The sequence below is a fragment of the Manis javanica genome, chromosome 5, assembly GCF_040802235.1.
Source record: "Manis javanica isolate MJ-LG chromosome 5, MJ_LKY, whole genome shotgun sequence".
Lineage (NCBI taxonomy): Eukaryota > Metazoa > Chordata > Mammalia > Pholidota > Manidae > Manis > Manis javanica.
The window spans coordinates 1,089,427-1,105,311 of NC_133160.1; the positions used below are offsets into that span (position 1 = coordinate 1,089,427).

Sequence of the window (15,885 nt, forward strand, 5' to 3'; positions counted from 1 at the left end):
GCTCTGCACCCAGGGGAGGAGTCCAGAGAGCAGCAACAGCCCTGAACCCAGACCCTGCAAGCCCACCATCCACGCGCAAACCAAAGTCAAATGAATTTATTCAGAAAAGGTCTCAGCACCAGACTGAGAAAAGGACCCCCGTCCCAGCCCCAGACCCTTAAGGGCCAATTCACAGGGGGGCATGGCACAGAGGGGGAGGTGGGACACGAGGTTGCCACAGGAAGGGCGGTAGTCCTGGCTGTCCCTGAGGGTGGGGCCTGCCTTCCCAGGGCTGCGTGACCAGCAGGGAGCCCAGTGGGCTTGGCTCCCAGAGCTCAGGCGCCCCTCTCACGGCTTCTCGGGTCTGGCAGAAGGCTCCGCCTCAGCCCTCTGGTCTGCTGGGGGCCCTGCGGCGGCTGGGCTCCGGGGGGCTCCCTGCTCCGGCTCCACCTGGCCGTCTGCCTCCTCTGGGGCCCCATTCTCGCCTTCTCCGGCTGTGGGGCGCTCTGATGAGGCGGGGCTGGGCATCCGGGCACTGCTGCCAGCTGACACCGCAGGGCCGTCCTCGGCTCCCTGGTCCACCTTCCTCCGCTTCCTCACCTCCTCTGCCCCCTTGGGCCCCGAGGGCCGGGGGCAGGGCTGCTCGGGCTCTCCTGGGTCCTGGCTGCCCATTTCCTGGGTCCCGGAACCAGCGCCGCCCTGGCTGAGGGCGCAGCCCTCCAGGTTCAAGGCGATCGTCTCCACCTCCGACGCGCTCTGGGGGCGGGGCTCCCCGGGGGCCTGCTGCCGCTGCCGGTTCGCCTCCAGCTTCCTCTTCTTGCTCTCCTTGGGGCTCAGGGGTGCCGGCCCCTCCTCCCCGAGGCCCCAGGCCTCCTCCCCCTGGTCCTTCAGGCCTCCTGCCTCCGGGGGCTCCACGGCCGCACTGTCCCTGGCTTCGGCAGGCCCACAGGCATGACCCTGGGCACCAGCCTCGACGAGGGGGTCCCCGCCACGCTCCTCCCCCTCGGCCTCCCTGGGACCCACCAGCAGGGGTGGACGGAGCGGCGAGCGTGGCCTGAGCCTCCGCAGCTTGTCGTGCGGCCCCCACACGAACTTGCACCGGGGACGGAAGTGCTCCCAGGCGAACCGCAGCAGCTCGCGGCGCCCGTGCCGGCAGCGCACAGTAAACACGAAGTAGTCCAGCGCGCTCTGCCGCACGCCAGGCAGCTCCTGGCGCACCAGCGTCTCCTCAAGAAAGAAGCGCACCAGCGGCACCTGGAAGTGCTCCAGGCCCAGCTCGCCCAGCGACTTGAGGATGCGCGTGATGCGAAGGTTGTTGTGGCCATGTCTGCGGGTGGAGGGGCGGCTGCATGAGCGCCTCTAGGAGCCCAGCATCTACCGGCAGGGACACGCAGGCCCCATGTCCATCCCCATCTGCTCACTAGCCCCCGCCTCACCCCAGCTCCCAAGGAAATGGCCCACGAGCCTGGATAGCATGGGTGAGGGGCAGTGGCGCCCCTCTAGAAGGGTGACTGTCCTCTCGGCAACCGGACACCCTCCCAGGCATAGCTGGAGGCGGGCCAGAGGACAACCCTCTAGGACAGGGACCAGGCATGGTCCCTGAAAAGCTGCTGGGCCCTGCCGGCTGACCCACACCCTGCAGGCTGGGGGGCCACAGCCAAGATGCCAGACTGACCAGCACAACTTCCTTTAGGTCCCCATGCCCCAGCAGGTCGGCCCCGACCCTGCCGGCGAGGGGCTCCGTCACTTGCCCAAGTGCCCCCCACACCTGTCCTGACCAGCACCCGGCTGGAGGCTGTGGGGCGGCCTCACCGGTTGAGGTTCTGGAAGCGCTTCTGGTAGTTCTGGGCTCGGCACACCCTGCCCGTGTCTCGGTCCTCGAGCTGGATCCCGTAGAAGCCCAGCATGAGCTCATAGGCCTGGACAAGCCGCTCCCTGACCTCCGTGGAGCTCTTAAATGCCTGGAGGAAAGCCCCATGGACAGGGAGCTCAGGGGTCATGTGACAGTCATCAGGTGGGGTGACAGGGTGAAGGGGCGCAGAGACGCTCTGTCACTGACGGCTGCACGGGTCTCACCGGGCCGAGGCGGCAGCTTCAGGCCTGGGGGAGCTGAGGGCCACGGGAGGGGCTCGTGGTTCTCCCAGGCTGGACACACATGCTGTGTCCCAGGCACACCTCCTGCAAGTGCTCCTCGGCCCCCCAGGGCCTCTCTCCCTCCCGGGGGGCCCCACTCTAGCCCAGACCGAGGCAGAACCCCACTGTGATCCTGCTCACAGCCCCTGCCCTGGACTCCCTGGCTTGGGAGACCCCCCCGATCAGATCTCTCTAGAAGCTTGTCAGGGGCACCAGGGTGGGGACAGTTTGGAGGGAGCATGACAGCTCCTGCCCTCCCAGCCTTGGCGCTCACCTCGACCTCCCGGAGAGTGAGGGGCTTGGCATGCCAGTTCACTCCTGGCTCCCGAAGAGGAAACAGCCTTTGGGAGAAGAGACAGCACAGGCTCCGTCAGAGGCAGGCGTCGGGCACATGCCAGCTGGGCAGCTTCTCTGGCCTCACCACTCAACTCCAGGACGGACCGGCCAGGCCAACACATGCCTTGGGCTCGGGATTCCAAGTCAATGAAGCCAAGGGGCAAGCCGGGTAGAGCTCTGGGGGGGACGTCATAGGCCAGCACACAGGACAGGTGGGCGTGCAGTGCACACGCTCAGAGGTGAGGCTGGCCTGCCGGCCATTCCCCACGGCAGCCCGGGCTCTCTTTAGTCTTACGTTTTCTTGCCTGTCACTAATGCTGAATTATGCCCTGTGACACCCTGCACCCAGGAAAGGGCCCCTGCAAGCCTCAACAGCACTGCGCTTGCAGGGCAATGTCAAGGGTCACTGCTGAGGGTCACCTCAGCCACTGTTAGAATACTGCCACCCCACATGTCAGAGGGACTCCAAGGGACATGCAAGCCCCAGCTGCCCTTGGGGTCCACAGGACACACCCTCGCTGCCTGCAAGCTGGCACATCTGCAGCCCTTCCTGATCCCCACGTCCAGCTTCAGCTTTCAGCCAGTTTACTGAACCCACAGACTGTGGGTCAGCAGTGTTCCCTCAACCACCTGGGCCCCGCATGGCCTGCAAAGAGTCCAAAGTGCGCCTCCAGAAAGGAAGTGCCCGCTCAGTGAGCACCAGGACCCGGGTGCTCCGGCCCCCTGCCGGCGCCCCACCCTCCAGTCCCGCCCACTCACCACTGGATGTAGGAGTGATTGTCCTCCAGGAGGTCATAGTCCCCCCTCCAGTTGCGAAGAATATCCTCAATGAAACAGCCTAGGAGCCCCACGGGGAGGTCAGCATGGGGCAGGGGTGGCCTTCCCCTCCCCTTCCCCCCACCCCCTCCCCGGAGGAGCCAGGGCTAGGCAGCTCCGGGTTGTGCACAGCTCATAACTTCAACCCCCCAACTGCAGACCCCACTGCCGACCCGAGCAGAAGCGCACGCTGGGCAGGAGGCCGGGGGTGCCTCAGGACAGTGGTCCCAGACGGCACCTGTCCTTGCAGGAGGGTAGCCTGCCAGCTGATCAGAGCTGCAGCGAGGCCCACCCCGCGGCCTGCCTCCCGCAGGTGGCTGCTCAGTCGGCTGAGCCTGACGGCGCGGCAGCTGACACTCCACCCTGGCAGGTAGGCAGCCACACGCAGCGCGCACGCGGGCCGGGGGCTGGGCTCCCACGAAACTTCCCTCACGGACGCTAAAATCTGAATTTCGTATCATTTTCATATGAAACAAAGTATTATTCTACCTTAAACTTTTTCCAACCATCTAAAAACAGGAAAACCATTCTCACTCCTCAGTTCACCTGCGCAGCTTCCCCCAGGGCAGCAGAGACCAGGGCCTGAGCCGCCTTCAGTGCCCTCAGCAGCCTCCAGGAGGCGCCATGGGGCTGCCTGAGCGACAGGCCCCCTGAGGGAGGCGTCCCGAACAGGCTCCAGGGCCACCCTCTGCTGGGAGCTGTGGGCGGCAGGCGGTACACACCGTTCGGCAGGAACTGGATCTTGTTTCTGTAGAATCTCAGGTTTGGCATGTCACCACTGCTGTCTTGTTCTACCAAGTCCTGAAGAGCCAGAGGGGGCACGGATCATCCCTGGAAACAGGCTACCTCGGAGGGGCCCTCAGGCTAGAGTGTTCCTCGGGGCGGGAGCGGCCGCTCTTGGCCCAAAGACCTCCAGATGTCCTGAGGGCCAGCGAAGACCCCGAGTGCCCAGCTGGGGCCCCTCTTCTGCAGGCTCTGTGCTGGAGGGCAGCAGCCACTGCTGACCACCACCCTCCTCACCAGTGTGGGCCAGGACCGCAGTCCCCTTCCTCTGCACCCCAAAGGCAGCCCAGGGGGTGAGCATGGCACAGCCTCCCACAGACATGACCCCAGCTGGCACTACTTCTAAGTTTTGCGGGCAGGAACACTGAGGTTCAGAGGTTGGGGGCCGCATGCATCACCCTGTGATTAGGGGATGGAGCAGCAAGCCCAGGCAGGGTTTCCGGCAGGATGCGGGACGCTGTCTAAACAGAGGGACACACTGCCCACCTGGCCTTTCCTGGGCAGAGGGTAAGGGTGCTGCCCCACGTGTGTGAGGGCGCCGCAGGCAGCTACCTACCGGGTAGTGGTGCCGGTACCTGCGTGTGTCCCGCACGGCTCGCCAGTTTCGGGCCCCCGTCATCCTGGACTAGGAAGAGAAGAGATGGGATGAGACTTCTGGGTAGATCCTCCCCATTCCTGGAGGCAGTCTACCAGGCAGGTCCCATCCCCAGCAAGACCCCATCTGGCGAGGGCAGCAAGAACCCGGGCCAGCTGTCAACCACACCACAGGGGCCGGGAGGGCTGGAGCTCAGCCCCTGCCACCCACTCCAGCTCTCAGGACCCCTGACCAGCAGGCACATTGCTTCACTTCCTCCTTCCATGTTTGGTGGCTACCCCCACTTGGACTGTAGCCCCAGGACCTGCCCTCGGCACCTTCATCTTCCCCAGGGCTCTCCGTGTTGTGCTCTAAGTTGTCACTAGGCTTGTGTCCCCAAGGGCAGTGGCCTCACCGCCTGCGGCCCTACGAGGGGCCCCAGAGGCTTGTCACAGGGTCTAAGGAATAAATGACCAAGGCCCAGGGAGCCAGTCCGGGCCTGCCCAATCCCACCCACTCATCGACCGGACCCCACGTCCCCTGGCCTCCAGCCCCACTGTGGGGGACTTCTCAGCAAGATGCCAGAGGCTCGCTGCTGCCCCCAACCTCTGCATCCTTTGTCTCTGCAAGCCAAGTACCCTGGGGTCCTTGGAAGGATGGTGACCAGAATGCTGGGTAAATGCAGAAGGTCCCACCTTCTTACAAGACGGGGGGCAAGGGGTGGGGCCGAGCCCAGCCTGGGGTCCAAGGCTGAGAGGAGGAAGGGCCCCGGCGGATATAGCCCCTGGGTGTGACAGGTGGGGACAGCTCATCTCAGGGGCACACCTAGGTCCCAGGATCCTGGAAGGAGCAAAGGGACCCTGGAAGGGGGTTCAGGAGGCCAGGCCCGCTGCTGGGTCCCCTGGCTCTGGCCCCATCCCCACCCAAGATGCTCTAAATGGTTCTGAGCTCCAGCCACCATCTGTGGCTGCCCCTCTGCCCGATTTCTAAACCAGGGCCAACTGCTTCTTGACTACGAGCCAGTGGCCAGCAGATGAAACGGAAACTCACAGAAGCTGGCCCTACCCCTCTGTCAGCTTCTGCTTCTCTTCCTTCCTGGGGTCATGTGCCTCCCCAGGGTGGCTCAGGAGGACAGGTCGTGACCAGACAAGGGCCCTGCACACGGCTCAGGGTAAGGCCGGCCCCACTAGTGCACATCTGACCCAGCCCAGGGCAGCTGGGAGAGCCACGGGGTTCTGGGAGGAAGGTGAGGACTCCGCGGCAGGACAGAAGCCACAGCGGGAGGGAGATGGAGAGGGGGTCCAGGGGTCGCAGGCATCTCGGTCAGTCATGGCGCTGGCCCACCGCTGCAGAAGCGTGGCCCGCGGAGCTGTGGCGAGGGGAGCATCCTCTCACCTAATCCACACAGCGAAGAACCCGACTCCTGCCCCGCACGCCAGCCTGTTACCGAGACCACTGCCCGGCCTGCCTCCCGAAGACTCGTGCCCGCCTGAGACACTAGAGGTGCTGAGGCTGCTGGCCTCCCAGGCAGGCCCAGGGGCCCCTCGGGGCCCCTCGCTGACGCCTGGACACAGAGAGGTACACCTGAACACCGGAGCTCCATCCGCAACGGGGAGAATCCACTCCAGAGACCACACAGGTTGGAACTCAAGACTTCCTAGACATGGTGCCGAGACACCTGCAAGGCACCCACACGGGGTGGAAGGCGGCACCCAGCAAATGCTAGCAAGAAACCGCTGGTCCTTGGAAAAGTAGCTAGTGGTAACAAGTAACCGTTACTGGTAAAAGCAACCTGCTGCTTACAATCAACTGCAACAAAGTAACGGCTGCTAATGACAAGTACCCAGCGGTACAGGAGAGGCATGGCGGTGATCACAAGTAACGAGTGACCAATGGGCACCACCGCAGCCTCTGCTCAGACACGGCACGCAAACGCAGACCCCAAGGCCCTTCCCAGGTGGCCGAGGTCGGCCCCAGGTGCGTGGGGGGGGCTCTGCACCCCCTGAGGGGCAGCAGGGGGCCTGGGCGCGGTGAGGCAGGGTGGGGTGCTCCCTCAGTGCCCGGAGCCCCACAGAGGGCGGAGATCTATTTAGAGACAGAGTCTAGGGCCTGGAGGTGGGCGTTACGGTCAGGCCTGGGGCCTCTGCGGGGCCCCCTGGCCGGGCCAGAGCTGGGGCTCAGGCCGGGGCAGACCTCAGGGTGTCGCGGGTACCGCCGGGAGGACGGGGGTCGAGAAGAGGGCAACAGCCGCACTGGGGGAGCCCGGCCCGAGCCGGGTGTCCGGGAGCTGCCCCCGCCCGGGCCCCCGGGGACGGCTCTCCCCGGAGCAGGGCCTCGCCCCCCACCCACCGCGGCCGGGAGAGGCCCCCGGGTCGGGGCCGGGGCTGCACCTGGGGGGCGCCGGGCCGCTCCGCCCGCTCGTCCGCGTCTTGGTCCTCGTCCTCCGCGCCCCCCGGGGCGCCGGCCTCGCCGTCGTCGCTGCCCGCGGAGCTCGGGCCCTGGCCGTCCCCCTCCGCGTCCTCCTCCCAGGTCGAGTCGCAGTCGGGGTCGTCCATGCTGAGCGCCGGCGGGGCCCGCGCAGGGCGGAAGCTCCCGGGCCGGGAGGAAGCGCGGGGGCGGGGCGGGGCGGGGCTGCGCGCCCGCGGGAGGGGAGGCGGGGCGCCTTCCGGAGCGCGCCTCCCCTGCACGAGCCGGGCCAGAGGGTGCCCGTAGGACGCCCGCCCCGGGGCGTCATGCCCCCGGATGCCCCCATTCAATCCCAAGGACAGTGCCCCCCCAAGGGTGCTTCCCCTGGACGTCCCTCAGAAACTGTGCCCCTAGAGAAAATGCCCGCCGAGAGGGTTCCCCATAGAGATGCCCTCAGGAGGATACTCCTTGGAAGTTGTCTCCCCAGAGGACGCCCCAGGATGTCCCCCCATTCCCCCTTGGAGATCCCCCGGGGTAGCCCCCAGGTATTGGCTTGAAGCTATGGTCTCATCAGAGGCTCCTTTGGGGAGTGAGCCACGTGCAGGCCCCCTCAGGTTGTTGGCAGAACTCATCTTCTTGGGGCAGTGGGATGGAGACCCCTGCGTCCCCTTCACTGGCCATTCGCAGCTGGGCAGCTTGCCTCCTCAAGGCCGGGGGAGGGTTTCTTCCCAGCCAGTGGCTGAGTCCGGTAACGTGCCTCACTGTGGGCCTGACCGCCAGCCCAGGCACTTAGGGGAGGCGCCATGCAAAGGCCCCAACCCCAGGAGGCAGAAATGACCGGGGGCAGCCTTGGGCTGTGCAGCACAGGCCCCTCCAGCTCTGTGTCCCTTAGAGGCCCCTGTAGGCTGGGGTAGCTGCCCTCTTGACACTGGCACATCTTGAACACCCGAGAGTCACCTTCAGATGCAAATTCCTGGTGACTGCGGGTCCCCACCTAACATCTGCCTTTGATGTTTCTGCTGAGCAGGCACAGGAGCTCTGGCGAAGCTGGCGAACCGCCGCCTGGAAATGGAAATTTAGAGCGGCCTCCGCAGGTAAAATTCATCTGTAGCTACTATACCACTTTATTGTTTCAAAAATGTTAGCTAAAACCTAAGTGTGGCTTTTAGATTTGGCTGTGAGGGCTCCTGGGGAAGCTGCTTGTGTGGTAACAGCTGCATGAAGGTGGAGAAGGCCACGCCCAACCCCCCAGGACGCTGACTTCCCCCTCACCCTGCACACCGGCCTCGGGCTGCCTGTGCCAGTGGACAGTGACAGCCAAGAGCTGCACAAAACCCTCCAATTCTGGCCATGGGCAAAGCTGGCAGCCTTCCTGGGGGCTGGCTCAGCAGCAACCTTTACTAACTGTCTGGGTGCAGTCTCACATGGCTGGAGCCTGTGCACATGCTGTCCCATTTTCTAAAAGGACAGTGGTGACCCCCCCACAGGCACGGAGCTCTGAGCAGTTCTGTAAATTGTCTGCCATCCATGGCCAGGGTAAGTTTCCTGGGGAGTGAGCTGCTGATGGGTGTCAGGTGGGCCACTTCCTGTTAGTCAGTTGGCAGCTGGCTCTAGAGGCCCCGGCTGTGACACCCCGGAGGATGCACACGCTGATGGGTCCTGGGGCAGCCAGAGAGTTTGGCTGCTCAGAGGGCACTTGGGTGGGCGGGCTCCACTCTCTGCCCCAGAAAAGAGAGGCAAGCATGCAGCACAGGACAATGTCTCGCTTCACTGTTCCAGCCCAGTGTGCCCGCCGTGGATGGGATGGCCTCCCCCACTGCCTACTCTCAGGTTTAGGACACCAGATGCTCTCCGCACCCAAGGAGTCGATCTCAAGGCTTCACCTACCTCCTGCGTCACAGACTCCAGGTACCCAACTGCACCTTCAGCTGGTGTTGTGCAATTTGCACATGGTTCATCTCAGAGGGGTGTTCACCCTTGCAGCTCAAATCCTACTGCAGGAAAAATGGGGGCCCTGTGTGCTGCAGTGCAGGGTTGCCCACTGTGGGCTCAGTGCTCCAGACAGCACCAAGGCTGGGCAAGGGCCACGAGAAGCACCTGCAGTCACCATGGCCCCAGGATGCCATGCCCATGGGTGTGCCCCCACCGGCCAGGCAGGGGGCAGTCCCTGTGCTAGCATAGGTGGCCAGCCTGGACGAGGTCCTGCTCCCGGCTGGGGGTCCTGCACGAGTTCAAGAGGCAGGTTCAAATTAGGGTTGCCTTTTTCCCTCAGGCAAAGCCAGTTGCAGTTGTTACCTGTCCAAGCTTGCCCACCCCCACCCCAGCCTCTCAGGTGCCCCCTGCACCCTGAGTGCCCACCAGGGTCTGGGGCTGGGGCAGAGCAGAGACAGACACCCCTCAAGCATCGAAGGCCTTTGCAGAAAGTAGCAGGGCAGCTGTCAGGCCCAGCTGTCGATGCAGAGCCTCTGTGAAGGTGCAGTCCCAGGCCCACGACGTTTTAATAGTCTTACTGAGTGTGAACCGTGCAACCCATTAGGGGTTTCCCTTTGCTGTGCAGCCATCTTGCACTTCGGCCCCATCCAGCGTCCACATTACGTGTCAGCGTGCACAAGACCCGAGTCACAGACTGGAATCCTAGTCCTATCGGGAGAGGTTAAGTGCCCCAGAAGCCTGTGGATTCCACCTGTGTGGAGCACACAGCCCAGAGCTGGGACTCCTGCAGGGAACCTGAGGCCCTTGAGCCTGAGCGCCCAGGAAGCTCAGGTTGGCCTCAACCCTGCTGAGGTCTGCAGGCCCCAAAGGCTCAAGGCTGTGGGGGCATGACCTGTGCAGGGTGCCCAAGGCTGAGGGCGGCCACCTGTTCATCTGCTGTGATGGGCTTGCCCTGCCCCTCCAGGAAGGCAGCAAAATGTTAAATGACTGAACAAGGCAGGTTCAATTTACTGCCTGGGCTTTTTCAGCGTGTTCTGAGGTCCCTGATCCTGCTGTTGCGGAGGGCTTACCAGAGCCCGGTGAGGTGTGCCCCGGCCCCTCCAGCTCCCTCCCATCACTGTTCTCTGCCAGTTCTGGACTCTCAAGGGTCAGGCTTCTCCCACACATCAGGACCCCAGTGGCAGGACCTGGCACTGAGTGGGGCTGGTGGACACTGCTAGTGAGGTCAGGGGTGCATCCCACACTGGCCCTCGCACTGGCTGTGAGACCCCCTGCTCCCTCCCTCTCAGCTGCACAGAGCCTGCCACCTGCCACAGGTGATGGGGCATCCGGCATGCCTGCACATTTGGAAGTGAGCGTGGTTCCTGTTGTCATGCATCACAAGACCTGATCTCAGTGGCTGCAGCGCTGGTGGCAGGCACATCGGGAAGTGACATCCCAGACTTCGTCCCGGGGGGTGTGGTACTGGTGAGAATGGGGACCTCCCGCTGGAGACCCACCCTGTGGGGCTCTAACCAGCTGGTTTAGCCATGCTGTCTGTCTGCTCTAGCCTCCAGGGCAGGGTGGCAGGTAGGAGACCAGCTGCCAATCAGGTCAGGCGACCTGACACAAGATGCTCTTTCTGTGCCAAGTGCCGTCAGCCCTGTGGGGGACGTGGGACGCAGTGCTCAAGGCCCAACAAGTGATGGTGGGTTTGGTGCAGGGCAACCTCTCCACACACAAGGCTCCTGGCCTCGGCTTGTGGGCTGCAGTGAGTGTGACCTCCTGCTTCCATATGGTGGGGTGGGCTCTGCTGGGCAGACAGGCCGTGTTTCCTTGCGGCTTGTCAATATGAAGAGCCGGGTGGGGATGGCTGGCAGGCGCCGAGCTCCCAGCCACCCAGCAAGGGGCTGCTTGCTCTGTATTTGAAGGGCTTGTCACACTCAACAAAGTAACTCCTCTGGACCTGTTACTTGTATACACATTGTATCCAGTGAACAATTAATAAACCACCTAAGCTTCAGTTAGTAAATCTTGGAAAAGTAACAACTTCCTGTTGTAGAAAGGGTAACTTATTTTGGTATCAAAACCACACACCCCAGGTTGCTTTTCTGTGCTTTAATGCTGCAAACGCAAGGGTATTCCAGTCAGCCCACAGCCCTTTGTCCCCTCCACTCACTCATTTGGTCTGTTTGCAAGTTACTGATAATACAAAAATAACTGCTACGAATTCTCTGTATCTGGCATATAAAAACTGAGCAGAAAGAATTTCAATGGTCATTACCTTAAAACAAAACAGCTCAGAAAAAATGCAACACACGTTTAACTTCTGCAGAATTTTTTTCATATAAAACACTAGTAAAATAGGTTTCTTAAAAATTAAATAGTGAAGTACCAACTAAATTATATACATCATTACAGTACAAATAAACGAGGCCCAGCATCCAGTTCTCGGTTTCTCGGGTGGGGGCGCCACGTGCGACCCGACTTCCTCCCGAGATCACAGCCAGCTTAGGAAGGGCAGCTCACAGACAGACGGGTGGACAGAGGGGAAGTCACCGGGAAGATGAGCGCCCCCCGGAGGCAGAGGGAGAGCAGCGCTTTATTGCTACTGTGGGGCTGCTGGCCGAGCCCCTCAACTCTGCGCCAGGCAGCCCAGACCCACAGGCCCTTGCAGCTTCCAGGGAGCACCGGAGGGGCAGCGGATCAGATGGCAGGGCACCCGTGGGTGTCCAGAGGACAGAGCCTGGATGCACGACTCCAGCTGAGTGCCGACCCTGGCCTCCCAGGCCCCTAGAGCCCCCAGGCTCCGAGGGGCACTGCCCGGTGGCCACGGCGCCGCCCCCCACCCCCACCCCCGCCCACACTCCTCGGCCGCGGCTGTGGGGCCCCTACGTTCGGCGCCGCTTGGCAGCGCTGGGGCTGGAGGGGTTGCTGTTGGCGGTCAGGACCTTGTCGGTGACGCGGCCGCGCTTCCGCTTGTCCAGCCCTTCTCTGGACCCCAAGTCCGAGGAGCTCTTGTCTTTGTCTTTGCTGGACTTTTCTGTTGCTTTCCCCAAGCTTCCTGAAGATGAAAAAACTGGGAGACAAAATCATTTGGCTGAAAACAGAATATACAGAATTTTATTTCATCTTCCTGCTCAGTCATAAAAATCTGTATCTACACACGACACTGAACCCAAAAGGCATCTCCTGAGCTGGGGGCGCCCGTGTGGCCTGAAGAGTGCCCGGTCCCCCTGAGGACTGGCTACTGTGCTGGCCTCGGCACCACACGCTTGGGTGGCAGGCCCCGCCACACCATCCACGCACCTGGCCTGCCAGGAGGACCTGTGGCTCGGCCCCACGCCGTCTTTGCTGCTCGGGTTGTATCCTGAACTGAGACGGCCGGCTCGGGTTTTACTCCAAGCAGAACCCCTGCACTGTGCGCTCTAGTCCGCCTGACTGGACAGTGGTGCCAGACCGCCTGTGGCTCCTTCACGGTGCCGGCCCCGTGCATGACTTCACGCACATCGAGGCTCCTGCTGGAGCAGATGGAAGCTGCCTTCTCAGGAGCCAGACGGAGCAGCCCTGGCTTCTAGCAGACTTACTGTGGGCGGGGGTGCATGGGGCGTCTGCAGGGAGGCCTGCCCGGGAGGCGTGCTATGTCCCCAGGCCCAGGGCAGGTGCAGGGTACGCTCCGTGCTTACCATCGTCAGCCCCGTTGTGGGGGTCCACGTCCTCCTTCATCTCCTCTTTCATTTCTTCTTCAATGACCACTTTTCCTGAGGGACACAGCAGAGGTCACCCACATGGTAGGGGCAGCCCTGGCCGTGGGGCTGTGGGGCTCTGCTGGAGGATGCCCTACGCGCACCCCTCCCAGGCCTCCCCAGGCCAGGCAGGCTTGTGACCCACACTCCTCCTGGAGGCTCATGATCTTTACCCCGACACCATCACCCTTGGACGTGCCTTTTCCAATTCCAAGTCTGACCTTGCCTGAGTCTCACCTTCTCGGACTTCTTGGATGATTTCTTCTGGAAGGACAAAGTTCCTCTCTGGATTTGGGAAGGGGAGAATCTCAGACTCATGCTGTCGGCAAAGAGAACATTTCATTTTTTAAGAAACAAAGACAAAAACATGACTTTTTGCAAATCACTAAAAATTCAGGAGTGACCAACGAATGCACACAGCTGTTTCGGAGGGCTGCAGTGGGGCCTGAGGGGGTGAGGACCATGGTGCTCTCCCCGCTTGTGCCGTCTACAGGGACTGGGCTTTGAGATAGACCCGCAGAAAGCAACACCACAGTGCAGCTGCTGGTGGGACTGATGGCGCTGGGGAAGCCCTGCCTGCAGGCCTGGCCTGGCCCTGCACCACCAGGACGTGTCCAGAGTGACAGCTCTGAGGAAAGGCTAGAGCACCTCTGGCTCCTGTCCACGTGGACAGACATGGCGGGTGTTGGCTGGGAAGCCACCACCATGGAAACCAGGTGCGGACAGCAGAGCAAGGCCCGTGGAAGGCTCCTCCTCAGGGTTCCACCCGTCCTGCAGGCCCCATGTGCCGGAAGGCACAAAGACTCCAGAGACACAGGACAGCTGCGCAAAGGGAAAGGTGAGCTAGCGGGAAGAGTCTAGATCGGGAGGCTCCGCAAATGGGGCTGCCGCTCTGCAGCTCAGATGGGTGAGCCAGGCGGCCAGCCTGTAAGTGTGATCAGCAGTTCCTGGTGCTTCAAACCCGCAGACTCCAGGGCCCGCAGGCCACCCTGTGGGTGGTCCAGGGCCTTGCATTTGTAAGGCCCCCGGCATCTCCAGCATCAGCCCCACAGAAGAACTGGGGTCTAAGGAGATGGCCTCCCAAGGTCCTGCCCAGCCCCCCATGAGCGCTAGGCCAGGATAAGGGGTACGGATGAGAGGGGAGATGGCCACCTGTCCCAGGCTTATGCCCTGGGTGATGTCCTGTAGCACCGAGTGTCATGTGGGCCCCGCGCCGGGCGTCGCAGCTGCGGGCTCCTCTGAGCCAGTGTCCGTCTGTGTCCCCACTGCTCCCCAGGGGGATCCCCCAAGGACAGAGACCCTGCCACACTTATCTCCGGAGCACCGAGCATGGGAATTCACCGGGGGCAAGGCTGCTCCTCGGGGGACCTCCTTCAGTTCAGCAGTGTGCCCTCGATGTGGCTTCCCACAGAAACAGTGCTGAGTTCCCAGGGCCCTCCCCACGGACAGGGCAGTCAGCCCTCGAGGACAGGCACCTTTCCCTCTTTCTATGCCACAACCAGGAGACGAAAATGACCTGCCCAAGGCAAACAGGAGGCCGGTGGCAGTGCAGGGTCTGCGTCCAGGGCCAGGGCACGTGCTCTTGGCTCTGCGGTGCGCCCCCCAGGCCTCAGTGGGGAGGGCTGGCGTGGACCCAGCCCAGCAGGGGGAGCAGAGCCTGCCCTAACCCCAGCACAGGTGCCCATCCCTCTGTCCTGACACCCTCCCCACACTGCTCTCTCCAGGTGCATGTCCTCACCAACTCTGCTGCCACAGGGCTCTGGTACCTGCCAACCCTCTGCCTAGAACACCTGTCTCTTCTGGCCATCCTGGTTACCTAGTTAACTGGCTCATTCTCAGACACAGCTAGCAGGGGGGCCCATAAGGACCGGGACCCCGCCTAGTCCTCACAGAAGCCACCACATTCAACTTGACATGGCTCAGATCCGGAGTACTCTGGGGCCTCCCCTAAGACTGACCATGGCCTGAGGGCCCCTCCCTCAGGCCTTGGCTCCTTGGTTGTCTCCCTGCAGGGCCCTCACTGACCACCCAGAGTAAAGTAGGTTCCACACGGGAAACCTGCTGCTATTGCTAGGTTTGTGTTTACTACTTAGAACTACCTTACTTAACACTGGCTCCCCGTGGGATGTCCACAGGGCGTCAAACTCCCTGAGGACAGGGGGCACAGACCCCAGGGAGAGGCATGGAGGGCGCACCGTGGCCCGCTCCACCTGGGGGAAGGAGGGGCTCTGGCTGTGGGAGGACAGGGAGGACCAGGCCCAGCTCACCAGCGCCTGCATGTCGTACATGGTGCTCAGGTGGTCCCAGATGACCTTGGAAGGGACCTGCCGACCGATGTTCTGGCTGAACTTGTCCCGGATACAGATCATGTGGAAGTGCCGGTTCACACCTGCGGGAGGAAGGGGCCGGCTTGTTGGGGAGGGGTGGGCAAGGAGGTAAGTGGGAGAAGAGAGACGGGCGGCAGCGGGGGAGGGCTACGGACGGGAGCAGAGGTCGGGGCAGGAGTGGGTACGGTGTAGGGGGGTCAGCAGGGGTGGGTGGGCGGTGTAGGTGGGGCGGCGGTCGGTGGCCGGGTGGTGGGCGGCAGGTGTAGGAGGAGGTCTGCGGAGGGGCTGGGCTGTGGCCGCGGCGGGTGGGCGTGGGAGGCCCCGCCCGCGCCCCCGGCCCTCCCCGCCCCCACGCGGGTCCGCGGCCTCGGGCGGCGCTCGGCTCACCGACGGGCTTGTGGCCCAGCATGGCGTGGAAGAGGCACACCTCCACCTCAGGGCTCCACACCACCGTCTCTTCGGCCGGGCTGGTGGCCGCCTCCCCCGGCCCCTTGTCGCCCGCCGCGCCGCCGCCGCCCACCTCGGCCTCCCCCATGGCCCGGCCGCCCAGCGACGAGCCCCCGGCGGGAGCGGGCGCGGCCACCGGCTCCGCGCAGACGCACTCGCGGCAGGCGCGCGCTTGGCGGGCAGGCGCTCGGGGGCGCGCGCGGCAGAGCGCAGGCGCAGAGGGTAGAGCCCAGCGGGCCCCGCGGCGCCCCCTGGCGGCTCCGGGGTAACAGCGGAGCTTCTCGGGGTTGAGCAGAAACAGGCCACTGCGAGGCCTGCCCGCGCAGACGCCCAAGGGCTTTGACTGCTCCTGGCTGACCCCTGACCGGAGCGCGGCACAGAGGGCTCCCGGGACGCGGGGCGGAGCCAGGCAGGGCGGGGGCGGAGC

At 63.4% G+C, this 15,885-nt stretch overlaps 2 protein-coding genes and 1 long non-coding RNA gene across 5 annotated transcripts; 1 reads left to right on the forward strand and 2 right to left on the reverse strand.

Annotated features, from left to right (window-relative positions):
• Positions 1–81: 81 nt before the first annotated feature.
• OGFR (opioid growth factor receptor) lies at positions 82–7,243 on the reverse strand. Its single transcript, XM_037006454.2, has 7 exons — positions 7,012–7,243; positions 4,604–4,672; positions 3,987–4,065; positions 3,208–3,286; positions 2,387–2,453; positions 1,792–1,940; positions 82–1,306 (listed from the first exon to the last, which is right to left on the reverse strand). Exons 1-7 carry the CDS (start codon positions 7,174–7,176, stop codon positions 328–330), a joined length of 1,587 nt encoding a protein of 528 aa, XP_036862349.2. The 5' UTR covers positions 7,177–7,243; the 3' UTR covers positions 82–327.
• Positions 3,294–11,235, forward strand: LOC140849432 (uncharacterized). Of its 3 annotated transcripts, none has more exons than XR_012131200.1 (4): positions 3,294–3,634; positions 8,055–8,121; positions 8,807–8,935; positions 10,249–11,235. It is a non-coding gene; the product is annotated as an uncharacterized lncRNA (long non-coding RNA). The 3 variants fall into 3 exon arrangements; XR_012131198.1 differs by lacking the exon at positions 3,294–3,634 and adding an exon at positions 6,088–6,598; XR_012131199.1 differs by lacking the exon at positions 3,294–3,634 and adding an exon at positions 7,452–7,572.
• Positions 11,236–11,259: 24 nt separating this feature from the next.
• Positions 11,260–15,649, reverse strand: MRGBP (MRG domain binding protein). Its single transcript, XM_037006455.2, has 5 exons — positions 15,399–15,649; positions 14,952–15,073; positions 12,922–13,003; positions 12,625–12,699; positions 11,260–12,017 (listed from the first exon to the last, which is right to left on the reverse strand). The coding sequence occupies exons 1-5, from the start codon at positions 15,544–15,546 to the stop codon at positions 11,830–11,832; spliced, it is 615 nt and encodes a 204-aa protein (XP_036862350.1). The 5' UTR covers positions 15,547–15,649; the 3' UTR covers positions 11,260–11,829.
• Between the last annotated feature and the right edge of the window lie 236 nt (positions 15,650–15,885).

Coding starts and splice junctions, on each gene's coding strand:
- OGFR (XM_037006454.2), bottom strand. CDS start 7,176: ATGGACGACCCCGACTGCGACTCGACCTGGGAGGAGGACGCGGAGGGG. Junction 4,673..7,011: donor AGCGGCCCGGCGCCCCCCAG/GTGCAGCCCCGG, acceptor TTCTCTTCCTAG/TCCAGGATGACGGGGGCCCG. Junction 4,066..4,603: donor GGTACCGGCACCACTACCCG/GTAGGTAGCTGC, acceptor CTGGCTCTTCAG/GACTTGGTAGAACAAGACAG.
- MRGBP (XM_037006455.2), bottom strand. CDS start 15,546: ATGGGGGAGGCCGAGGTGGGCGGCGGCGGCGCGGCGGGCGACAAGGGG. Junction 15,074..15,398: donor GCTGGGCCACAAGCCCGTCG/GTGAGCCGAGCG, acceptor TTCCTCCCGCAG/GTGTGAACCGGCACTTCCAC. Junction 12,018..12,624: donor CCACAACGGGGCTGACGATG/GTAAGCACGGAG, acceptor TTTGTCTCCCAG/TTTTTTCATCTTCAGGAAGC.